This window comes from Camelus bactrianus, chromosome 3 (genome assembly GCF_048773025.1).
Source record: "Camelus bactrianus isolate YW-2024 breed Bactrian camel chromosome 3, ASM4877302v1, whole genome shotgun sequence".
Lineage (NCBI taxonomy): Eukaryota > Metazoa > Chordata > Mammalia > Artiodactyla > Camelidae > Camelus > Camelus bactrianus.
In genome coordinates this window covers 98,886,380-98,909,392 of record NC_133541.1, presented here as the reverse complement: position 1 = coordinate 98,909,392, position 23,013 = coordinate 98,886,380, and the positions used below count along the sequence as shown (strand labels likewise).

Below are 23,013 nucleotides of genomic sequence, written 5' to 3'. Positions count from 1 at the left end.
TTTGAATACTGGGGAGTGAGTGTCACAGGGGTATTTCTCTTTATCCCTCAGTCCAAGTGCTACAGTTATGATTATGACAGCTCTACAGAGTGTAAAGACTGAAGCTTCTGAGCAGTCTGAGGCATGGCTGAGAACTCAGAGAAGGTGAAGTAGTGTTTGATGGAAGTTTGTTCTTGGAGAGTTTGCCTCACTGCCTCCTCCCTCTACTGGTGTTACTGTGCCCATCATTATCCTGAGGACATACATATTGAACGTAGCTCTATGCCGTCATGGGAATCTAGTGTATGACATGGGAAAATCTCTCTATGGGACCACTGGAATCAGTCTTTTTCTGTATTATCATTATGACTTTAGTAAAAATGTTGGAAAAATTGGATTTGGAGAAGTGACCCCAAATCTCCAAACTTCAGTGAATCTTCTCAACCTTTCGAAGTTGTGTCTCTATTTCTTCACACTTGTGCCTGCTTTTGAAGGGTTCTCTGGCTGCCTCATTGCCAAATCCAGTGGCTTTTCTCATCCTCATTCTCACTGATCTCTTGACACTGTTGCCCACAACTTGATAGTCTCAGGATTCTCTCCTCTCTTGACCTGTGTAATTCTATACTATTCTTAATGCTCTTTATCTGATTCCCTAGCTCGCTCCTCTTTGTTGTCCTAACTTCTAGCCATGGCTTAAACTCTTCTTGGCCCATTGTTCCTTTGTCTTTAAGGTTTCTCCTTAATACAGGGACTCGATTGTTGCTTTTGTTGTCATCTCTGGGTAAGAGCACGAACATTCTTGCCCTGCCCTAGTCCTCTCTACCTCTTTGTCTTCAACAGGCATGAAATTGCTAGAGCCTTCCTGAGTCCACTGACAAGCCCATGCCTACAGACATTGAACTCTGGTTATTCTGTGTGTAAATATTGAATGCCTACTGTGTCTTCTGGATCTGCAGCAGTCTAAATGAAGATTGAGTCTTAAGCCTTTTTCCAGCCTTCGGATTCTTTGAAGGCTGTGGCTGAGGAGGATAGTTCTGGAGAGGTCCAGACTGGGTTCCCTTTAAAAAAAATTTTTTTTCCTTGAAGTATAGTTGATTTACAATGTAGTGTTTCAGGTGTACAGTAGAGTGATTCAGTTGTGTGTGTGGGTGTGTGTGTATTCTTTTTCAGATTCTTTTCCATTATAGGTTATTATAAGATATTGAGTATAGTTCCCTGTGCTACACAGTAGCTTCTTGTTTATATATCTTATGTATAGTAGTGTATATACCCCAAAACTCCTGATTTATCTCTACCCACTGCCTCCATTCCTCTTTGGTAACCATAAGATTATTTTCTATATATGTTAAAGACTGGGCTCCCTTTTATCCAGTCACTCTACTTGTCACTGGATTTCTTTTAGATGGAGCCACTATCTTTTGTCTCTGGGATTGCAGTTTTGCTAATATACTTACTACCTTCTTGAAGATCTGTTTTCTTTACTCAGATAGAGATAAGATTGGTCATTTTGAAGTACAGAATGTTGAGAAGGGGACAGCAGGGCCCCCTTCCTATTTCATTCCACCTATGTTGCCCTCCTTCCAGAGCTCCAGTTCCAGCTGGGTCCTTGGAGCCCTTCTTGGCTCCATGGCTCTCTGGCAGGGCCAGCACCTGTCTCTGGGCTGCCACTGGAAAGGCCTCATTTGGGCTCTTCCTTGAAGGCTGTACAAGCTGATTTTGGCTCTGTAGCTCTCTGGTCAGGCAGAGGCTTGTGTCTGTTGTGAACTTTGTATCCTCCAATAGCCTCCTCTAATCACTTTCCCTTTTAGGGAGCCTGTTGAGAGCATTCCCTGTTTGCTTGGCCCTAGGCATGACTTCAGTATTTGGGATATATACTGTCCCCATTACACAAATGGTCAGTGGCTTAAGGATGTTCCAAGTCCAGCCTCAGCCAGTTAGGGGTTAGACAGATTAGAAGCCACATTTCTTTTGCTGTTCAAAGCCTCTTTTCATTTAATTGCTGTCTACCTCCTGACTTTCTGTTTAATTTATGTCTTTTCCTGACTACTCCAAACTTACTTTTCTTGTCCTTCAAATTATTCTTTAAAAATCGATTTCTCTTCCTAATCCTTTGTACATTGTTCTCCCATGTCAGGGCTGTCCTTTCAGTGTCATTTTTGCATTGTTTCTTCAGCTTCATATTTGTCTGCTCAAATTAGGCAGTGAGCTTCTGTTTGTGTAGAGGTGAGTGACGTGTGTGTGTGCTTGTGTGTGTATATCAGTTTGTGTAGCCCATAAATAGTATGAATTTGTGTTTGTGGGAAGAGCCCATTCTTTAACCTTCAGTTTGTAAAGCAGAAGATTGTTTTACAGCTATTCTCCATGATGGTGGCCTGGCTCTCTGGACACTAATGTGCTAGGAAAAGCACTGAATGGGCTGGGTCTGCCTCAGGCTCAGCAGAAAACTGTCTGGGGTATCTCCATTTTCAGCTGTGGGGGATCCTTCTCTCATATCTATTTCCTTCACCTCCTGAGAGTAGATACCCAACAAAACGCTGTGGTCCTAAAATTTGAGATGTCGGGTTAGCTTCAGGGTATATAGATCCTGCAGGAGGCAGGAGCTTTGGATATTGGTTCTAGGGTGCTGGCCTGGCTCTGAATGCCTGTTGGTTTAGGGTCAAGTCTTCATCTCTGCTGTAATGATGGTGTGATAACTAGCTGCCAAGTGCTTATACCTGGCACTTTCCTCACTTTTTTTCCCCTCCACATATTGTTTTATTTAATTCTCCCCAACAATCTGAGGTAGAAACTCTTATTATGCCCATTTTATAGATGAAGAAACTGAGGAATAGTGAAGTATTGTGTCCAAGATCACATAGCTAGGAATTGGCAGATCCAAGACTTGGCCTTAGATCTGTTTGACTCTAAATCCGTGTACTACACGTTCAACCTAATGTTTTTAATTTCTTTGCTCCAGTTTCCTTCTTATAAGATGGAAGTAGAAAATCTTACCCTTTCACTTTTTCTGGAAGGTTTGGGGAAATAAATACTTAGACATAACACTGTAGGTTAAGAACATGAACATTTTATAAGATGGAGTTCCAAGTGTACCCAGGCAGGCTGCTGAGGTGGCTCTACCTGCCCAGGACACTTGTGACCTTTACCTGTTCTCCCTGTGCTGTGGCCCTGAGACTGGAGAGCAGCCACTGTCCATGGGGCCTGCCAGCTATGTCCAGCAGTCCTACCCCTCCTTCCTCTGTTGGCTTCCTGCCATCTCCATGCTGTCCTTTTGTTTTCCTGTCTGAGAGAAGATAAAAGTTACAGAAAGAGGTCTTGCTTATAGGACCCAGTCCCCTCCTCCAGTCCATCTGAATTGAGAGGAGGATATGAGGCACCAGGGGGGCCTAGCTAGTGAGTCCAAGGGCCTCCTCCCACCTCAGGCATCTGCTCTGGGTTGAAGTAAGCTGGCGATACAGATTGCTGAGAACATCCAACCTATAAGTAGAAGTACAGGCTACAAATTGCCAGTTTTGATAGAAAAATGGGCATCTCAAGTACCTTATTACCTCTTTTGTCCCAAAGCCCAAGGATACTTTTAAGGACAGAGTTATGGTGGAACACTGAAATGTATTTCCCTTTCCTGGACTGAGTGGTGGTGGTGTAAGTCAGAAGAAGGTCAAAAATGTAAAGATGTTGTCTGTCCTCCATTGAAACCAAGGGTGATGGGGAAGTTTGTTACACAGGGTGTCCACAGGTAGGTGATCAGATGAGTCAGGGTTAGTAGTTGGCAAGTAGTTTGAGGAGGACACTAACGTCAGGCCAGCTGTGCCAAACTGTACCTCAGTGGGATGCCATGACTTTGACTTTACTTTTGTCAGGGTCTGAGGTTTTCTTTTGCTGCTGCTGCTGCCTAGGTCCTTTCTTGTGATGGCAAGCCATCCTGGCAGAACAAAGCTTTGTGCCACTTTCCCTTTCCCTCTTTCCTCCTCTCCCCCTGCTTCAGCATAAAGCCCAGGGAAAACTTGCTTGCTCACTTTCCACCTGCCACTTCTTGAATAAGGGTAAGGCCCAGGTGACAGTTGCTGGCCAGGCCTTAAGAGGACAGAGGACACCATTACCCATGCCTGTGTCCTGCAGTGTATGCAGTTGATCTCTGGATGCCTTGTAAACCCTGGGAAACTGTCTCACACCTTTCTCCCAGCCTCGCTTCTCCTAAGCCTTTCCCCAGGCATCCCTCCTATCGCCCCCACCACCCCAACCACGTTCTCTTTCTCTATGTTTCATGGAAAAATATGTGGAGGCAATGAATAGGTCAGATGTGCAGTCCATGTGGAATTATTGCAGGGAGATGAAGGATCTATTTGTGAATCAATCTCTCATCCTTAGTATTGGCAGAAAATGCTCTGAGGGTATTAGTGTGTGTGCAAGAGATCGAGGCAGCTGAGAACCCTGTGGGAGCTGCCGTTTCTCTTGTACACTGCTACCCTGCCTTCCTTCCACTCCCCTTCCCACTCCAGGAGGTGGGTAAGCTGTTGTTTGTGTATCAACTGTCCCCAGCCTCTTCTTCCTCAGTCTCTTGTGGGCCTCCTCCTCCTGCTCATTTGTCATCTTTGCTCTTGATTTCATTCTCGTTTATCTCTACTTCCTCGTCTTTTCCCCCATATCAGTTCCATTGTTTATCCCTGGCTGTAAGAAGGGAGTGTCTAACTCTGTATGTGTATATGCGTATACGCATGAACAGTCTCATGTAGGGGAAGGGAAATCTGTAGCTTTGGGGATAATCTTTTTCTCTCTTATTTTATGCTGTCTTGATACTGCTGTGAGTCTCCCCTTCCATTTTTTATTCCCCCTTTCCCCACAGCAAAGAATGCAGGAAGCTCCAGGTCTGTGTCCTCTTGGGACCCATCTCCCTCGGCCTTTCTAGCCTTCTTACTCCTGATGTGGCAGTCTCTTCCTCTGTTCATCCTCATCTAGCCTGGCATCCCCAGAACCCTGCACACCCAGGCAGGGCCAGGCATCTATCCAGAACTTAGTGCTGTGCTTTGAACTCATTCCATGTCTTTCAGTGTGATTGGTGCCCCAGGGAGCCAGGTTGCTGGGGAAAGCTCATGTGGCACTCAGCCGTTCCATTTTGTCTACAAAAAGGGGGGGGGGTGCGGGGGGAGAAACTGGCAGAAAGCAAAGGCTTTTGCTGCTGGGTGAGTATAGCAGCTATTTTTAGCTCCCAAGCCTTTGCTTTCCATTTGGCTGTGCTTTTTTAGCACAGTGCCGGTCCAGCAGGGCTGTTTTCCTTCATGGCTCCAGATGTCCTTAGGGAAAGTTTTCATCTGCCCCTGAGAAGGCATAGTCTGGGCACGGGGTAATAACTTCTGATATTGGGTTCCACTGTAATCATGCCAGAGGACCAATTTATTGAGATGAAGCATGGAGGAGTGTGGCAGGAATGAAAAAGAGAAAAGGTAAAAAACACTATACTCTTCAGATACATTCCCCCACAATTAATTCAGTTAAGACTCTATTGAGTAAACTGCCTAATGAGGTGTATTGGGGCTGAGTGATAAACACACAAACCTTTTATAAGGGTCTGGGCTGATACTGACATGTTCTGAATTTTTCTAAGTGGTGGTTGTTTGACTTTGTTTTACTTTATTTTATTTTTCTTTCTGCCTTTTCTGGAAAATTTGCCAGTTTGGATTCAGTTCTTTTGACTTCCACTCTAGTTTACTGACCAAAATTTATTCACTATTCCAATTTCCCATTCTAGATATTTCACTTAAGTAGAATCATACAATGTCTGTTTTTTTGTGTCTAGTTTATTTCACTTGGCATAATGTTTTCAAGGTTCATTCATGTTGAAACATGTATCAGAATTCCATTCTTTTTGTGGCTGAATAATATTCCATTATAAGTATACACCACATTTGAAAAAAAATCCATCTTTTGATGAATACTTGAGTTGTTTCTACTTTTTTGGTTGTTGTGAATAATGATATTCCATGTGAATAATGAACATTCACATGGAAGTGTCTCTTTGAGTCACTGTTTTCAGAACTTTTGAGAAGAATATAAACCTAGGGGTGGAATTGCTGGATCATGCATATGGTAATTCTATATTTAACTTTTTGAGGAGCTGCCAACCTGTTCTGCAGCAGCTGCACCACTTTATATTCCCACCAGCAATGTAGGAGGGTTTCAGTTTCTTCACATCCTTGTTAACGTTTGTTATTTTCTGTTTTTTTTTTTAATTACAGCCATAGTAGTGGATATAAAATGGTGTCTCATTGTGGCTTTGATTTACATTTCTTTAATAATGTTGAGAATTCTTTCACATCCCTATTGGCATATGTATATCTTCTTTGGAGAAATGTCTGTTCAAGTCCTTTGCCCATTTTTTATTTGGGTTGCTTGCTTTTTTGTTGTTGAGTTGTAGAAGTTGTTTATGTATTCTGAATACTAAACCCTTATCTGATAGGTGATTTGCAGATACTTTTCTAATTTTGTTAGTTGTCTTTTCACTTAATAATGTCCTTTGAGGCACAAAACATTCTTAATTTTAAAGAACTTCAGTTTATCTATTTTTTCTTTTATCACCTGTGGTTTGGGTATCATATTTAAGAAACTATTGCCAGATCTAAGGTTATGAAGATTTTCCCTAAGAATTTTAACTCTTAAATTTAGATCTTTGATCCATTTTGAGTTAATTTTTGTATACGGTGTAAGGGAAGGGTCCACTTCATTCTTTTGCATGTGGATATCCAGTTGTTCCCGAACAGTTTATTGAATTGTCTTGGCACCATTGTTGAAAATCAATTGATCATATATATGTAATTATATCTGGGCTCTCAGTGTCTGTCCTTATGCCAGTACCAGTGTTTTGATTACTGTAAGCTTTGTAGTAAGTTTTGAAATCAGAAAGTGTGAGTCCTCCAACTTTGTTCTTCTTTTTCAGTATTTTTTGAGGCTGTTGGGGTCCCTTGAAATTCCATATGTGTTTAAGGATGGATTTCTCCATTTCTGTAAAAATCACCTTTGGGATTTCGATAAGAATTGCATTGAATCTGCTTATTGCTCTGGGTAGTATTGTCTTCTTAATACTATTAAGTCTGAAGTCCATGAACATGGGATATCCTTTCATCCTTGTGTCATTTAAATTTTAGCAGCCACTAGGCCTGCATTTTGGTTTGTTTGACTATCTGAGAAGTGATGTGAAAAACTTTGTGACTTGGGAATATTGAACTTTGCTGTTTTGTTTTATTTTATTTTTTAACATTTTTATTGATTTATAATCATTTTACAATGTTGTGTCAAATTCCAGTGTAGAGCACAATTTTTCAGTTATACATGAACATACGTATATTCATTGTCACATTTTTTTTTTCACTGTGAGCTACCATAAGATCTTGTATATATTTCCCTGTGCTACACAGTATAGTCTTGTTTATCCATTCTACAATTTTGAAATCCCAGTCTGTCTCTTCCCACCTGCCACCCCCTTGGCAACCACAAGTCTGTATTCTATGTCTATGAGTCTATTTCTGTTCTGTATTTATGCTTTGGTTTTTAAATTTTTTTATTTATTTTATTTTTTTAGATTCCACATATGAGCGATCTCATATGGTATTTTTCTTTCTCTTTCTGGCTTACTTCACTTAGAATGACATTCTCCAGGAGTATCCATGTTGCTGCAAATGGCATTATGTTGTCAGTTTTTATGGCTGAGTAGTATTCCATTGTATAAATATACCACATCTTCTTTATCCAGTCACCTGTTGATGGACATTTAGGCTGTTTCCATGTCTTGGCTATTGTAAATAGTGCTGCTATGAACATTGGGGTGCAGGTGTCATTTTGAAGTAGGATTCCTTCTGCATACATGCCCAGGAGCGGGATTCCTGGGTCATACGGTAAATCTATTCCTAGTCTTTTGAGGAATCTCCATACTGTTTTCCACAGTGGCTGCACCAAACTGCATTCCCACTAGCAGCGTAGGAAGGTTCCCTTTTCTCCACAGTCTCTCCAGCATTTGTCATTTGTGGACTTTTGAATGATGGCCATTCTGACTGGTGTGAAGTGATACCTCATTGTAGTTTTGATTTGCATTTCTCTGATTATTAGTGATACTGAGCATTTTTTCATGTGCCTTTTGATCATTTGTATTTCTTCTTTGGAGGATTGCTTGTTTAGGTCTTCTGCCCATTTTTGGATTGGGTTGTTTATTTTCTTCTTACTGAGTCATGTGAGCTGCTTATGTATTCTGGTGATCAAGCCTTTGTCGGTTTCATTTGCAAAAATTTTCTTCCATTCCGTAGGTTTTCGTTTTGTTTTACTTCTGGTTTCCTTTGCTGTGCAGAAGCTTGTAAGTTTAATTAGGTCCCAATTGTTTATTCTTGCTTTTATTTCTTTTGGAAAAAAATTTTTGAAACTTTGCTGTTTTAGGGGGTGCTGATGGCATCTATCTTCAGGTATAACAGTGAATATGATTTAGAAGTGAATGGTTTTAAAGGTTTATGTGGATTTGGGCCCATGTCTGTTCACACACAAGTCATTTGGTTAGTTTCCTTCTTTCCTCACTACAGCCAGTACCACCCTGTGCAACCTGATACAGGTATGTAAAGAAGAAGAAAGGGACCAGGGCTTTTATAGCGCATGCAAGAGTCCTAGTTGTCTGTACAGTTCCAACCAAAGCATCTCTCCCCATATAGGAGATAGAGGCTTACTTCACTTTGACCTCTATCTTCAGTTCTACCTCTGGTAGAAGACCTGTGTGCAGAAAATGTCTCACATTGTCTGAATCTGTCAAATAAATGACATCATGGGAATCACTATGCTGGATGGGGTGTCAGGCACCACCTTCCTGTTGACCTTCTGTTTTCTGTGTTTACATTCCTCAGGCCTCTAACCTTGCCTGGCCAGGGCATGCTCCTGTTTAGGATGGCTACCCTGGGCATGCTGCTCGGCATATTGATGGCGTCCTGCTTCACCTTCTGCCTCAGTCATCAGAACTCGGTAAGTATCTTACTGTAAGTAGAGGGATCTCTGTTGGATCCAGGAAAGCCTCTGTGTCACCATGGCTGCTGTGGGAGCAGGGTGAGCTTTTATTTTTTTTTACAAGAATGTAACCAGTGCTGGGTCACGGAGTAAGTTTACTTCTTCCTCCCATCCCTTAGTCCTCTGGCCTCTTTTTAAAGCTCAGGACATAGTTTCCGTTTGGGGAAAGATGATGATGGTAGTCATATAATAATATTGGTGTTGTTAATTATAATCTTGCCATTTACCCAGTATTATACTAAGTGTTTTATATATATATTCTTTTTTTAACATTTTTTATTGAGTAATAGTCATTTTACAATGTTGTGTCAAATTCCAGTGTAGAGCACAATTTTTCAGTTATACATGAACATACGTATATTCATTGTCACATTTTTTTTTCGCTGTGAGCTACCATAAGATCTTGTATATATTTCCCTGTGCTATACAGTATAGTCTTGTTTATCTATTCTACAGTTTTGTATATATTCTTATTTAATCCCCTCAACAACTCTATGAACTGCAGACTGCTTCTTCCTTTACTCCCCACTTTGGTGTGATTTCTCAGTCTGTATCTCTGTATCCTCTTTTCCTCTGTCTTTTTCTACATGTTCTTTCCAGGCTCCTCTTGATCAACCCAGGCCTTACTGCTCAGGGTTTATGTCATTGCCAAAGGCAGGGACGGAGTGCCCCAGAAGGCCCTGAGCTTGGCTTACTCGCAGGGTGTCCTGGCCCCATTTCCCTGGCCTGCTCCAGCAACAGTCTGCCCTTGACGAACTCCCAATGCCCTCTCTTTTTCCCTTTAGATGCCCTGAATGTCTGCTCTCTGATAGTTTCGCCACCCTTGGCCACCTTCCCCAACCTCAGGGTTCCCACTTAAATGTTAGGTAAAGTGCTAGAGGCTTTGGAGCTTGAGGGCCTTGAAGTGCAAATGACAATTGTCGTGAATTTAATAACAGTTCAGCTCAGCTGAGGTTCACCTCTGGCTCATGGCAAGCTTCCACCTTCTCTCTGAAGTCATTTGTTTTCTCTCTGCCTTTCTCCCCCATTTTGTATAGCAGGAGAGAATGTACAGTTAGGAGTCATGAATCCTTTTGAGCTTTTAATGTTCTTTGACTAAGATTGTGTTACTGCTGGAGTTTTTTTGGTCTCCTCTTCGAGGATAATAAAAATGGAATCCCACTGGTCCCCGAGGGTAGAACTGGCCACAGCATGAGGTTGGGGCTGTCTCTGGCATAACCTAGCAAAGAAAAGCACCCAAGTGTCTCTGGAGATCAGGGCCATGTTCCCTTCAACCTGCAGCTCATGAGGATCTGTGTGCTCCCCATCATGAGCTTTAGCAGATACACAATTAACAAAAGCATGCTGATGAATTTACTTATGGACTGTGTATTAGTAAATTCCCTTTTGGATAATAATCCAGCCAGATAGATGAGCTTTCAGAGCCATAATTATTCTGGCCCATTTATATTAGCTCTATTGAGTCTAGTCTCAGAAAAATGTTAATACTGACTTTCATCAGCAGAAGCTGCTTTTATCCTTATGTCTGTTCCTAAGCTGTATCCATTTGTCATAATCTTTCATCATGTGCTAAGTACAAGTAGGAGTTGAAGCATCTTTTCTCTCATACCATAAAAATCACTGCCCTGATGGCACTTAAAATCCAAATTATGCAGCCAGCCACCTTCACAACAAGTGGGGGTGGTTATGATCCTTTCTTCAGAGCCTAGAGTCCAGGCAAATGCTCCTGATGACCTGGAATTGTCCTCACCAAGGGCATTTGTACAGGTTAGTGGTCCCCAGGAAAGGGTGACTGTGTTTATCAGGGTATGGTCTGGAGCCAACCTCCCTTGTTGGCTCCTGCTGTGGCGCCACCTTGGGATGCCACATCTCAGGAGCTGTGTAAATGCCGAAGAAATGGGGTTGTGTTGTATACTAGCCTTCAAAAAAATGGTGGATGATAAGGAACGTGGTGGAACCCAGTGGAAGGAGCACATACCCTCGGTAAACTTCCTTTTGCCTCCTACTTTGGCTGTTTAACCAGTTCTGAGTTTTGTTTCCTCATCTGTAAAACAGGATTGGTACCTCCCTCTTAACGTTTTAGTGTATATTAAGTGTGATTATATGTATATAAAGCACCCAGCATTGGGGCTGTTTCAGTATGGTCAATGGATGGTCAATAAATGTCAGCTGTTATTTTTAGTAGAGGTGGCTGCTTCCATGGTTTAATTTAGGGCTCTGTCAGCCAGACTCCTATCCCAAAGTATTGCCCTGTCAGTCTGTCTCTGTCACAGCGTCTATCCACCTGCTATCAGAGATTCATTCATTCTTTTGAATCTTGAAGGCTTTGGTCTTTAAGAATCTCTTATTTAGATATAAGTGTAAGGAAGTATGACATAAGCTGTTGTCAGCTAACACCTTAGCTGAGATTTCTTGCCATTTAAGAGGAAATTGGTATTTGGAGTAATGATGGCAGGGAGAGGAGAGTGCTGAGTATTCAGCAGGAGGCTTGAGAAACCAGCTGAGAGGGCACCAGAGCAAGGGATTTACTTCAGAGCTGACCAAGGGCTGGCTGGCTTCCCTCACCTCTTGGTCTTTTTCTCCTGTTCAGGACACTTCGAGGGTAAAGAGAGGGTCGTCCTTTTCTCTGGGACTATGTTTCTCACTTTGTCCATAACAGCCTTCCCTTGGGAATGGGGATATGCTGATAAGTGTGCTAGGGTGATCTCATTGCCCCCTGCTTCCTTCCCTCAGCATCCAGGGCATAACCATGAGAACATATGACTAAGAACAGAGACATAGGAGTGAGTCAGAATTCACGCATGGATTTTGAAACCAGGCAGTCCTGGACCTAAGTCTCTGCTCTGCTTTTCTCAGCAGTTTGGTTTTGCACAGGCCTTGTGTCCATCTTCATCTGTAAAATGGGAATAAAAGTATGTGTTTCACAGATGAAATTTGGATGAGTAGTGAGACATGGAAGGCACTTCAGCCCAATGCTGGCATATGGATAAGAGCTTAATAAATGGTTGCTGCTGTGATCCTTGCAACCTCATCTTCATGATGCTGCCTTTCCTCAAAACCTTTCCTGGAGTTCCACATTTGAAGTGACTATGTAGCTTGTGGTGTGTTTGTATGACTGAGCCTCCCTCAGTGCTTGCCAAAGTCATTTAGAGCCAGATCTGGGGAACAGGGTGAGCTAATCAGACAGAGGAGCACCAAATTTCTGTCATCTTCTCTAAAAACAGATGTACTGTAAAATAATGGCACTGTGTGTGTGTGTGTGTGTTTGTGTGTGTGTAGCTTAAAATCTAGTTCAAAGATGATTACAAGAGGAAGCTCAAGAAACATTGTGAGCAGTGATGGGGTTGATGCAAAAAATGTTTGGCTTTCCTAGGGCATGAAGCCTGTGTCTCAGTGGTTCATGTCTTGTTCTAATCCTTCTTGAACTACTCTATTAATCTCATTAAAGATCTAGAAAAAGAGGCTTTCTCAGTCCCTACTCAACAGAATGAAAACTAGCATTGCCTAGATTTTGAAGGGCTTTCTGACATATTTTCATCATAACCATTACACTTGCCTGTTTCCACTTCTCTTGATGATAAGGATTTGGTTGCTTGCTTATATCTGCACCTGCCAGGCCTGGCTGATAGATGCACTAAAGCAAGAGTTGTAACGTAAAGCTCAGAGATGTTTAGTTTGGCCTTCTTAGAGTTCTGAAAATAAGAAAATTTCACATAAAAATCTGGATTTCTGTTTTCTCTTCAAGTTGAATGCCTTCGTGGCAGTGGTGACCAACTGAATGGCAGCTGTGTTTCTTAGTCAAGGCACACTTTTCACAGTCCTACCACTCCCGGTTGTTTTTACAACTGGCACACAGCATTCATTTACATCCATCCTTGCCTGGCCCCTGGAGGCATTTAACCCACGTGCCTCTGAGGTAAATCTTATTAACAGTCTCTTAGTCCTGTGGTCCAGTGTATGGTGCTTCTGGCAGAGGCTGATCAGCATGGCTAGGCTCTGGGTACTGAGTGGACACTGTGGTCTTTGTTTTGCTGTAGAAGACTAGTGCTTGGCTTCCAGCCGACTCATCTACTTTGGGCATGCCTCAGTCTAAGACATCCATGACATACCTGCCTGTCAGAGGAAGGCATTTTTTCATTCCTTTGTTGAGTGATTACCCCATGCTTAGCCCAGAGCTTAGTTTGTATACAGTGGTGAAAGAGCCTGACACAGTACTTGCTCACAAGAAACTTGGTTTCTGGGAGTTTGATATCCATGCCCTCAGAATGTAGGGTACCTCCTGCCAGTCTGTCTTCTCTGTAGTCTCACAAGTACTTCTACTCTTCTGTTCTAGTTTTCTTCTGTGCTCAGATTTGTGCAGATTTCAGGTTGAAAGGGTTGAATGAGTTTGAGGGGTCAGGCTGCATAGGTGACCACAGACCAAACCTGACCTTCCTGAATGATGCCATATTGTATAGTCACTATCGGATGTCACAGCATAGACTCATCTGACCTGCCCTTACAAGTAATAAGTGTAATGGCTACCATGTAGCCAAGGCTAGTGATTTACAAGGTAATACCTCCTCTAATGTATGAGTGAGATGTTATTTCTCCTTTACAAATGTGACTTAAAAAGTTAAGTAACTTTCCTGGAGTCAAAAGAAACTTGGATTTGAACTTTGGGTTTTCTGAAGCAGAGTTTAAGTTTTTAATCATGATACTGTGGTCAGTGCCTCTTATTACTTGTGACGTGATTTGAGGACCCCTTCTTGCTGAAGATACTTTCCTTACTGATTCTTAACAAGATCTGAAGTTCTGCAATCTAAATTTCATGCTTTTATTTCTGGTTGAAATGTAAAAATCCTTGGAGGCACTTTATATTGTCATCATCAACACCTTAACCTTTCTTCTGGCGGGGATACCTGTCTGGAGCTGGTGGACTGCTTGAAAGAGATTCATCATTCAGTCCTCCCATGCAGGATTAAAATTGTTTGGGAGACCAAACTGGGATCTGTGTAAAGTACCTAGCACAGATTTGGGTTCATAGGAGGAATCCATGAAATATACTTAATATTATTAGGGGAAGAACTAGGAGGTGGAGGAAAAGTGATGGAAGGTCTGAAATGACCTCCCGGTGTGCTAGTGTGGGTTCTTCTTTGCCCTCTCAAATGTAATTGCCCAGATCTCTGGAACTCTCTGGTTCCAATTTCCTGAGGCCTTACTGCTTTTGTATAAGTACAGGTTTAAAAATGGGACAGGAAGAATGGGAGGCTGGGAAGGAGAAAAAGGAATAATACTTTTGTATTTATATTACATCGCTGTCTCCTGAGCTCAGAATGCTCTACAGACACCATCTCATCAATCCTCCATGATCTCCATGGGGTAGAAGGAAACAGGTTTTAGGAAGATGTTTCTAATCTGGGCATCTTCTTACCTCAGCCTACTGGACTTGCACCTTCCCACCTTCCCACTTGTACCGCTTCCACCGTGAATTGGAATGCTTCAGGAGGTCATTTATGCCCCTTAGGAACCCTGGGGAATTGTCAGGCACTACCTGTGCCCTGCTGGGCTGCTTAGGAATTAATTGGGCCTTAGCGGCTAGCTTTTGTACATCTCTGGACCGTTTGAGGCCTTACTCTACTATTCATTTTTTTTTTTTTTGTAAATACCTTTAGTTTTTTATTCTAAGAGTAATGCGTATGAGTTTTAAACATCAAACAGTATGGTAACTTATCAAGTGAAAAGTAAAAGGCTCTTATTGTCTCCTTTTATCAACCCCTCTACCCAGTATGTTCTCTTAACCCCCTCAAGATAGTATGGAGCTTTCTGGACCTTTTTTTAATGCTTTTACAGAAGTGCCATATACACAAAACACATGCTGTGTTCATATATCCATATCACCTCACTCGTACTGGTTCTGAGGCTAACCTTGTGAAAGGTCCAAACAGGGTTGGGGAGGGCAGGAAGGGCATAGAGGAGAAGAGTGTACTGCCCCAGGCCATTTTCTTTCTGCTTGCCTGGTAACCAGCTGAGGTGGGTCATGCCCTGTGTTTTCTTTTCTCTGAAGGAATTTGCACTGACCAACCCAGAGAAGAGCAGCACCGAAGAAAGAGAGAGAAAGGAAACTACAGCAGAGGAGGAGCTGGACCCCAGGGTCCTGGAGGTGTTTCATCCGACCCATGAGTGGCAGGCCCTTCGGCCAGGTACCAAGTTCATCCCTGTCCCCAGGAAACACACTCTGAGTTCAAACTGTGTGGGTCCCTGTCCCCACAGGGATTCTTTGAAGAAGTAGCCACTCTCTGGCCTGCTGTAGGGGAACAGTGTGCTCCATCAGAGCAGTGGCTTCTGTTGCAAGGCTTAGAGGCCTTCATTTTCCAGCAGAACAGAGATTGTGGCATCTGAGCACCCTGGAAGGAAGGCAGGTGGTGGATGGCCAAGCTTTCTGAGCAAGTGATTGAAAACTTTCTTTCCTTGCACTTCTGAAACACGGGAGAGGCAGTGACATGTGCCTCACTCTGCAAATGCTATTTTGGGCTCTGCTGCTCGGCTCAGTGCTGCTGAAATATTGTTCACCAGAGAGTCTTGAGCACCGGTGCAGGGCAGGAGTGTTCTGTTGTTAAAGGAACCTGTGCCAAGAAACAGGGGCTGGTCCTGGCCTCGTTTTTAAATGGGGCATCCTCAACAGCAACAACTTTCTAACCCTTTTATGAGCCTGGGCCTAGGGCTTAAAATAATAATGAAAAAAGCCAGCAGTTATGGATGTTTACCATATTCAGATACCATGCTAGGTGCTTCATGTACATAATCTTACTCAGTCTTCACAGTAATAGGAACTATTTTATCTTTATTTTCATATTAAAATATTGATGCTCAGAGAGGTTAGGTGACTTGACCTATGTCATTTAGCCAACTTGTCCAATGTTGCTGACCCAGAGACTAGACCCACCTTCCTCTCACTTGTCCTTCTAGTCCCAGCTGTCCTGGTCTGGAGCCCCATTGTGGTGACACTTGGGCCCATTCTCAGGAGTAGGCTATATGCGTCTGCCCTGTGGCAAGGTGGATGGCAAGCCCTGGCATCTGCCAGAGTGTAGTTTCAGCACCTCCTTGCTGATATTCATCACCATGTCCTCAATGCCCCCTTTGCTGCTGTGCTTGCAGGGGCAGCATTCGCTGTGCCAGCCAACTTTCTGGTAGCATTATTGCTCCTTCTGGGCTTGCATACAGGTAGTTGCTGCCACAGAAGAGTGATGAATCACCAAGGAAGCCAAGTAGGTGCTAATCTAATGTTGAGTAGAGGGAGGTTTTAGGGACAGAGATAGTGGGTTCAGCAGATCCAACCTCTGGCTACGCTCCTCCACCTTCCCTAAGAACTGAGCCCCCCAGTCTTTGAGGACTAAAAATAGAAAGGCTCTCAGGGGATGCGGAGTAGAGGATGTGGGCTATATCAACTAGTTTATGTGATTAAAAGTGCCTGTACCACTTTTAACCAGGTAAGTGCCTGGAGCAGATGGGGATCAGTGTCCTGTGGCTCCCACTCCTACTCTCTTCCTGTAGCACCCTTCAAGGCCTTGGTCCACACTGCAGAACAAGCCTCAGATTCTGACCCAGGGCTCGCCTCTGGGCAGTGGAGCTGCTATTAATGGTTAAGCAAATGAGCCACTCTTTGTATCTTTTGGGACGGTGTGCCAGAGCCTGTTTGTCACTGGCAGGTTGAGGGCTCTGAGCACCTCCTGGAGAATTAGAGTACAGTACTGATTATTACATTTAACTTGCTGCCCCATTGACATCACTCCCTGCTTCCTAATTTCTCAAGAACCCCTCATAAATTCTTCCTCAAATTCTCTTGAAGCTGCCCTAAAGTCTGGTTTGTCATGCTGTAGCACAGACACTCAGGCCCCACAGCTCTGGGGGAAAAGCAACTCTGGTTCCAGTCATGCTTGTTCCATCCCAAGAGTGTTTGTGCCTACATTCACCCCCTCCCCAAGCAGGGGTGATGAAGGGAGGGTATGTGAGAGGCTTGTTCTGGCCTCAGGGTCTGATGAGGGGTGATTCAGATTCTGGCACTGTGGAGTCAGACAAGTCTCTCGTAGGTCCCAGTGCAGGATCAAGGTGTTCTGTGTGTATACTGAGAAGGTTTCTATGTATGTTTGTTGGTAGGAAGTTGACCTCTCAGTGGTCTAAGTGGATAGCTGACCCTTTCCTGTAATCAGAGTGTATTTCATTCATCACATTCTGAATGTGGCCTGGGAGCTTCCATCACAGCTACTGAAAGGTTAAAAGGAAAATAATCAGGCCTGGAAACTTGTTTGATGGGTAGTTAAATGAAGAGGTAGTATAATTTAGTGGTAAAGAGCTTAGACTTTTGGCTCAGCCAGTCCTGGGTTCAAATCCTAGCTTTGCTACTTAGGGTATCTTGGGCAAGTTATTGAATGCTTCTGTCCTTCAGTTTCCCCATTGGTGATGTGGGGGAAATGTCCTGTGCTGCCTGCTGCAGAGGCTGATGTGAGGATTCCTAGCATGAAGACATTACTCAGTACATAGCAGTTCTGATTTTAAATGGTACATTATCCATTTGTGCTACCCCTTCAACTCAGTAGTGAAATTAGATACCAGTGATGGTGCATGAGCATGTAGCCTTCCTGTCTTCTTTGGCTTTAGATAGGGAAGGGAACTCAGGATGACAAGGAGAGACTTCTGTAGTCATAGAATGTTCTACCTCTCTCCCTCCATAGGGATTTTTGATAAGGGAGCAGAAGGGATTAGCACAGCATTTTCTGCCTGAGAGTTAGAGGTTTGGCATAGGAAGATGGTGGAGTCTCTTTTGGAGAATTCTAAGAGAATGGCAAAATGGCTAGTTTATGTTGGTAGTTACTGACCCCAGTTCAGTATCTTCTGTCACCTTAAACATCTCTGAAGGGAGGACCTCAACTCTGTTGTCCTTAGGTCTCCAAGGAGGAGATAATGGGCTGCATGGTCTTGGCTCATGTGAAGGTAGATTTCCCGACTGCCTGCTGTGACGTGGAATACCAGGGGAGCAACCCATAACTTTCATGGACCTTCCTACCACACCTGATGTGAATTGGACCCCAGCGGCTCAACCCTGGGGAAGCTGCAGGTCACTCTCCTAAAGTCTCTCTGCCTCTGTTTTATTACTGTCAGTATCCGCACTGTGAGCTGCTTGTTCCTAGAAGTGATTTTCCTGTCTCTGTCTCTCATTTCTGGTTTATTTCGGGATCTGTCATACCTACGGAGGCATAGCAAGCATTTGAGTGTGGATTCAGCATCAGCTATTCACAAGCAAGCTGAGGAAAGCTGTTTGCTGGCCGGTCCTGTGGGTTCTGGGCAGGGAACTCAGGCATTTGTCCTATGGCTGAGGACCCCTGAACTCCAGGCTTTGTGCTTGTGTACTTGTTACAGAAAGCTGGTCACAGCCAGATATGGTGGGGCTTCTGTGCCCTGGGCATTTTCTGAGATCCTACTTTGTGCTACACACCATACTGGTAGCCAGAGACAGATAATAATTCACATTTACTGAGCACTGACTGTGCCAGGGCAGCTGCTATAACTACCCTCACTTTTATAGACAAAACTGAGTTTCAGAGAAAAGTGACTTAGCCAAACAACCAATAGGTGGTAGAGTCAGAATTCAGATCTAGCTTTGGCCCTAAGCCTGAGCTCCTAACCTCTGTGCCATAATGTCTTTCTGGGTAGCAAGTGAGACATGACCACTGTCTTCCAGCAGCTTATAGTCTTACAGAGGATACAGAGAGAAAAAGGCACCAAAGTGTTTTGGATGTCCTGGTGAAAGTGTCCCATGCTCAATGAGAGCAATAAAGAGGGTATGGGGAGGTCAAGCCAGGGCCTTCTCTCTGTCCCTGAGATCTTGGTGGAGCATTGAGTCAAATTTTATGAACTTAAACCTCCAACCCCACCTTGAGTTCTTTTTGAACTGTGTGGCCTTGGTCAGGTTGATTAGAATCTCTGAACCTTAGTTTCCTCATCTGAAAATAGGGATGAAAATATCTACTTCACAGAGATAGTGTGAGACTGAAACAAGATTAACATATGTGAAATGTTTCACACAGGGCCTGGCACTTAGGAAATATTCAATAAATGACTATAGTTGTCATTTAAAAATATACCTATGCTCCTGCTCCCTTTCTCTGAGGACCTGAAATGAAAGTGGAGGTAATGAGGCATCTGGACAAAAGCCCCTCTTATTCTGCCCATGCCCCAGCACTACATGCTGGCCACATACGGGCTCAGGGAATAACAGACTTGAAGCTTCTTAGTGACCTGAGCTGACTCCCAGGCTCTGAAATACTGTGTGAGAGCCTCTGAAATATTGGCATTAGCTCAAAGAGCCCACTCGATGGGAGCATGCAGGAAGCCTGTGCAGAAACACGTTCATGTGAGTGTGCTAAAAAAAAAAAAGAAAAGAAAAAAAAAAAATCCAAATCATCAACAACTGATGAGAGCGATCCAAGAATTATAGAGCACCAGCCATCTGGTCAGATCATTTCAGATCTGCACCAGCAATAGGAGGGAATTGAATTTTAAAAACCTCATTTATGGTGGATCAACTACTCGGTTTCAAGTATTTAAGGAAGTCTGATTCCTGCAAGCTCTGGACATCTGTCTGAAGAAGCACCTGATTCTGGTCTGGATGATTCTGTGGGATTGTCTCTGTGAGACCTTTGGCCCCTTGCAGCTTATAAGAGGCTGTGTGATTCTCCAGTCCTTAGACACCAACTGAGTATCCAATAATTCAATTCAGTTCTGACACTGTCTACCTGGAGATAGTGTCAGATCCCACAGTTAAAGGGCTGAGTCCCAGTACCTCTTCAGGAGCTAGTTACAAGTGCCAGGCCACTGGACTTCTCAATGATCAACTGGGGACTCCCATAGTTCCCTCCCCAGGTTTGATAATTTGCTAGAACAGCTCACAGAACTCAGGAAAACACTTTACTTGTGTTTACTGGTTTATTATAACGGTACAACTCAGAACAGCCAAATGGAAGAGACACATAGGACAAGGTATGGGAGGTGGGGTGCAGAGCTTCAGTGCCCTCTCTGGGCATGTTGCCCTCCTACTACTTCTATGTGTTCATCAGTCTGAAGCTCTCTGAAGTCCCATAGGGGCTTTTATGAAGGTTTCATTACTTAGGCGTGATTCATTATGTCATTGACCATTGGTGATTGAACTCAGTCTCCAGCCCCCCTCCTCTCCTTAGAGATGGGGCTAAAAGTTCTAACCCTCTTTATCAAGTCTTGGTCTTTCTGGTGGCCTGCCCCCTATCCTGAAGTTATCTAAGCCCTCCACCAAGAGTCATTTCAGGAACCAGGGATTAAGACCAAATATTTATATTTTTTATTACACCACAAGCTACAGTTGAGGTGAGACTAAGGGGCAAAGTTCCTAGTGCCTTCTGATACCTACCCAGCTCTGTGATTGGGAGGCAGGTGACTCTTCCTTCCTCTCCTAGTCAGGAGTTATCTTCCTTCTGAGTTATCTCATTCTCTAGGATCATACACAAGAGTATGACCTCTTTCTGTCCAGTCCTTCACACACAGGTGCATATAAACCTCAAGGCCCAGGAACAGTGGGTGGGAGTAGGAGTATTGGTTAAGGGCAGTTCATAGCTAAGCTCCTGTGGCTCATCGGAGTGGGGCAGTGGGACTTCTTGGCTGCTGCCAGGAGGTAATGGACTGAGGGAGGGTTATAGTAGGGGGCCTCTGGCTCAAGAGTGGTGCTGGAAAGGTGGAGCAGGGGCTGGATTAGAGGAAACAGCATGGTTTTTATGTGGTGTGGTGGTAATCTGTTTCCTCTCTTGAACACAACTTGCTATCTCCAACAACTTTTCACGATGAAGCGTTCAACAGAGCTTACCTTTAGTGCTACCTCCTGCACAGTGTCTTCGTCTTCTGCTTTGAAACCTTTCAGGTCTTCTGGAGATTCCCCGAGAACTTCATTTGTTTCTATCCTACCTATGCTTCTGGTCTGTCTTCCTGATTAGTGCCACCTCCCTAACCATTGTTAAGCATTCTCCCCTCGGAGCATCTTGTTTGCTCCTTGTCAATATGAGTTTGTCAGGGGAACTGCTTGGGGCATAGCAGGATGCCAGGCTTCTTGAGGCCTTTAGGAGCAATTTCAGAGGCTCCAAATTACCCTGTCCTGGGAGAGAAAAGGGTGGTGAACTGGAATACAAGAAGGCCCCAGAGGGTTCTGTAAAGATAGTTTAGATCACTTCATTTCAGAGAGACATCATTTCCCATATGTGGAATTCTCCCAGAATGTCTGATCACTGCCCCTTAGTAGCCAAATTCCACACTTTCCTAGGGGAGCAGGTGGAGGCCATGGCAGAAAGGCCCGTGACCTCCATTGGAGCCACTGCCAAGGCTGAGGCCACTCTGAGACTGGCTAAGTGCCTTGCTGGCACCAGAGCATCTCTTCCTGGGCTTTGGCCTTCATTACCTGAATGGGGCAGCCAGGATCCAATTAGCAATCTGTTGACTTGGGTGTTTATAAAGAGCAGCTGTTGGCTATCTGCTTTCTAATGAGTGTTTATATGCTTAATGCTCACCCTAGGCCCTTATCCTCCCCTTCCTCCCCTTCATTCATCTATCTGTTCTCTCTGAGGTTTAATAAAGAGAACTTAGAGTGGCATAGCCTTGGATCTCAAAGATTAGGATCCCCAAACTGACAGAAATAAAAAATTTAGGCTGTAGAAGGGATAATGGAAAACTAGCTGCAAAAACCAGTCCCAGCCCTCACACCCAGGGTGTGACTTTAATTCAGGGAGTCTGTGTAGCCCTATCTTCCCTTCTTTCTCTAATTTTGCCCTCACCCTACAGGCTAAGACCATCTAGGCCATCTCCAAGGTTGGGATTAACTGGGGCTAGGAATAGCTTTCAAGGACTGGCCTGGAGCTGGAACAAGAGGCCCTTTCTCAGAGCTGGTTCCATTTTAAGGTTTGTCAAAGTACTGGAGGTAGGAATTGATTGATAACTTAAGAAGAGATAGTATTTGACAAGGTAGAGAAGAGAACAGGAAGGACGCATGAGTGAAGCGGGCATGACATGAGCAGAGACCTAAAGTGAGAGTATATCTACCTGGTTAGGCAGGGATGTATAGGAGAATAATGGGATGATGATGAGCAGCATCCCCTCCATCAGGATAGAGGGTGGTGATGGGAGGGAAGAGAACTGAAAAATATTAGATCTAAATATGTGAAAGTAAGTGTGTAGTTTAGTCCAATTAGGGGCTGTGCTATGAATGGAAGATGAGGAAATGAAGAAGGATGTTACAAACTCCTTAGCTTGAGGGGTTTGAAAATAAGTGAAAGAAGAGAAAAAAAAAAAGTAATTTCAGAGCTAGGCACACCAAAAGTTTGCTTTTTCATGTTACTTTTTAAATTGAAGTGTAGTCAGTTACAGTGTGTTAATTTCTGGTGTACAGCATAATGTCCCAGTCATGCATATAATTATACATATTTGTTTTCATATTCTTTTTCATTAAAGGTTATTACAGGATATTGAATGTAGTTCCCTATGCTATAGAGAAGAAATTTGTTTTTCATCTATTTTTTTTATATAGTGGTTATCATTTGCAAATCTCAAACTCCTAAATTTATCCCTTCCCACCCCCTTTCCCCTGGTAACCATAAGATTGTTTACTATGTCTGTGAGTCTGTTTCTGTTTTGTAGATGAGTTCATTCGTGTCCTCTTCCTCCTTTTTCTTTTTCTTTTTTTTTTTTTTTTTTTTTAGATTCCATATATGAGTGATATCCTATGTTATTTTTCTTTCTCTTTCTGGCTTACTTCACTTAGAGTAATGATTTCCAGGTCCATCCATGTTGCTGCAGATGGCATTATTTTATTCTTTTTTATGGCTGAGTAGTATTCTGCTATATAAATATACCACAACTTCTTTATCCAGTCATTTGTCAGTGGACATTTAGGTTACTTCCATGTCTTGGCTATTGTAAATAGTGCTGCCATGAACATTGGGATACATGTATCTTTTT

At 43.3% G+C, this 23,013-nt stretch overlaps 1 protein-coding gene across 3 annotated transcripts in view; it reads left to right on the top strand.

Moving 5' to 3' along the window:
- The window catches only part of SIL1 (SIL1 nucleotide exchange factor), a 210,386-nt gene that overhangs the window by 41,880 nt on the left and 145,493 nt on the right, over positions 1-23,013 (top strand). For all 3 annotated transcript variants that reach the window (XM_010971698.3, XM_010971699.3, XM_045507929.2), the window contains exons 2-3: positions 8,850-8,964; positions 15,053-15,188. In XM_010971698.3, the coding sequence (XP_010970000.1) occupies positions 8,850-8,964; positions 15,053-15,188 (251 nt within the window). The remainder of the gene's footprint in view (positions 1-8,849; positions 8,965-15,052; positions 15,189-23,013) is intronic.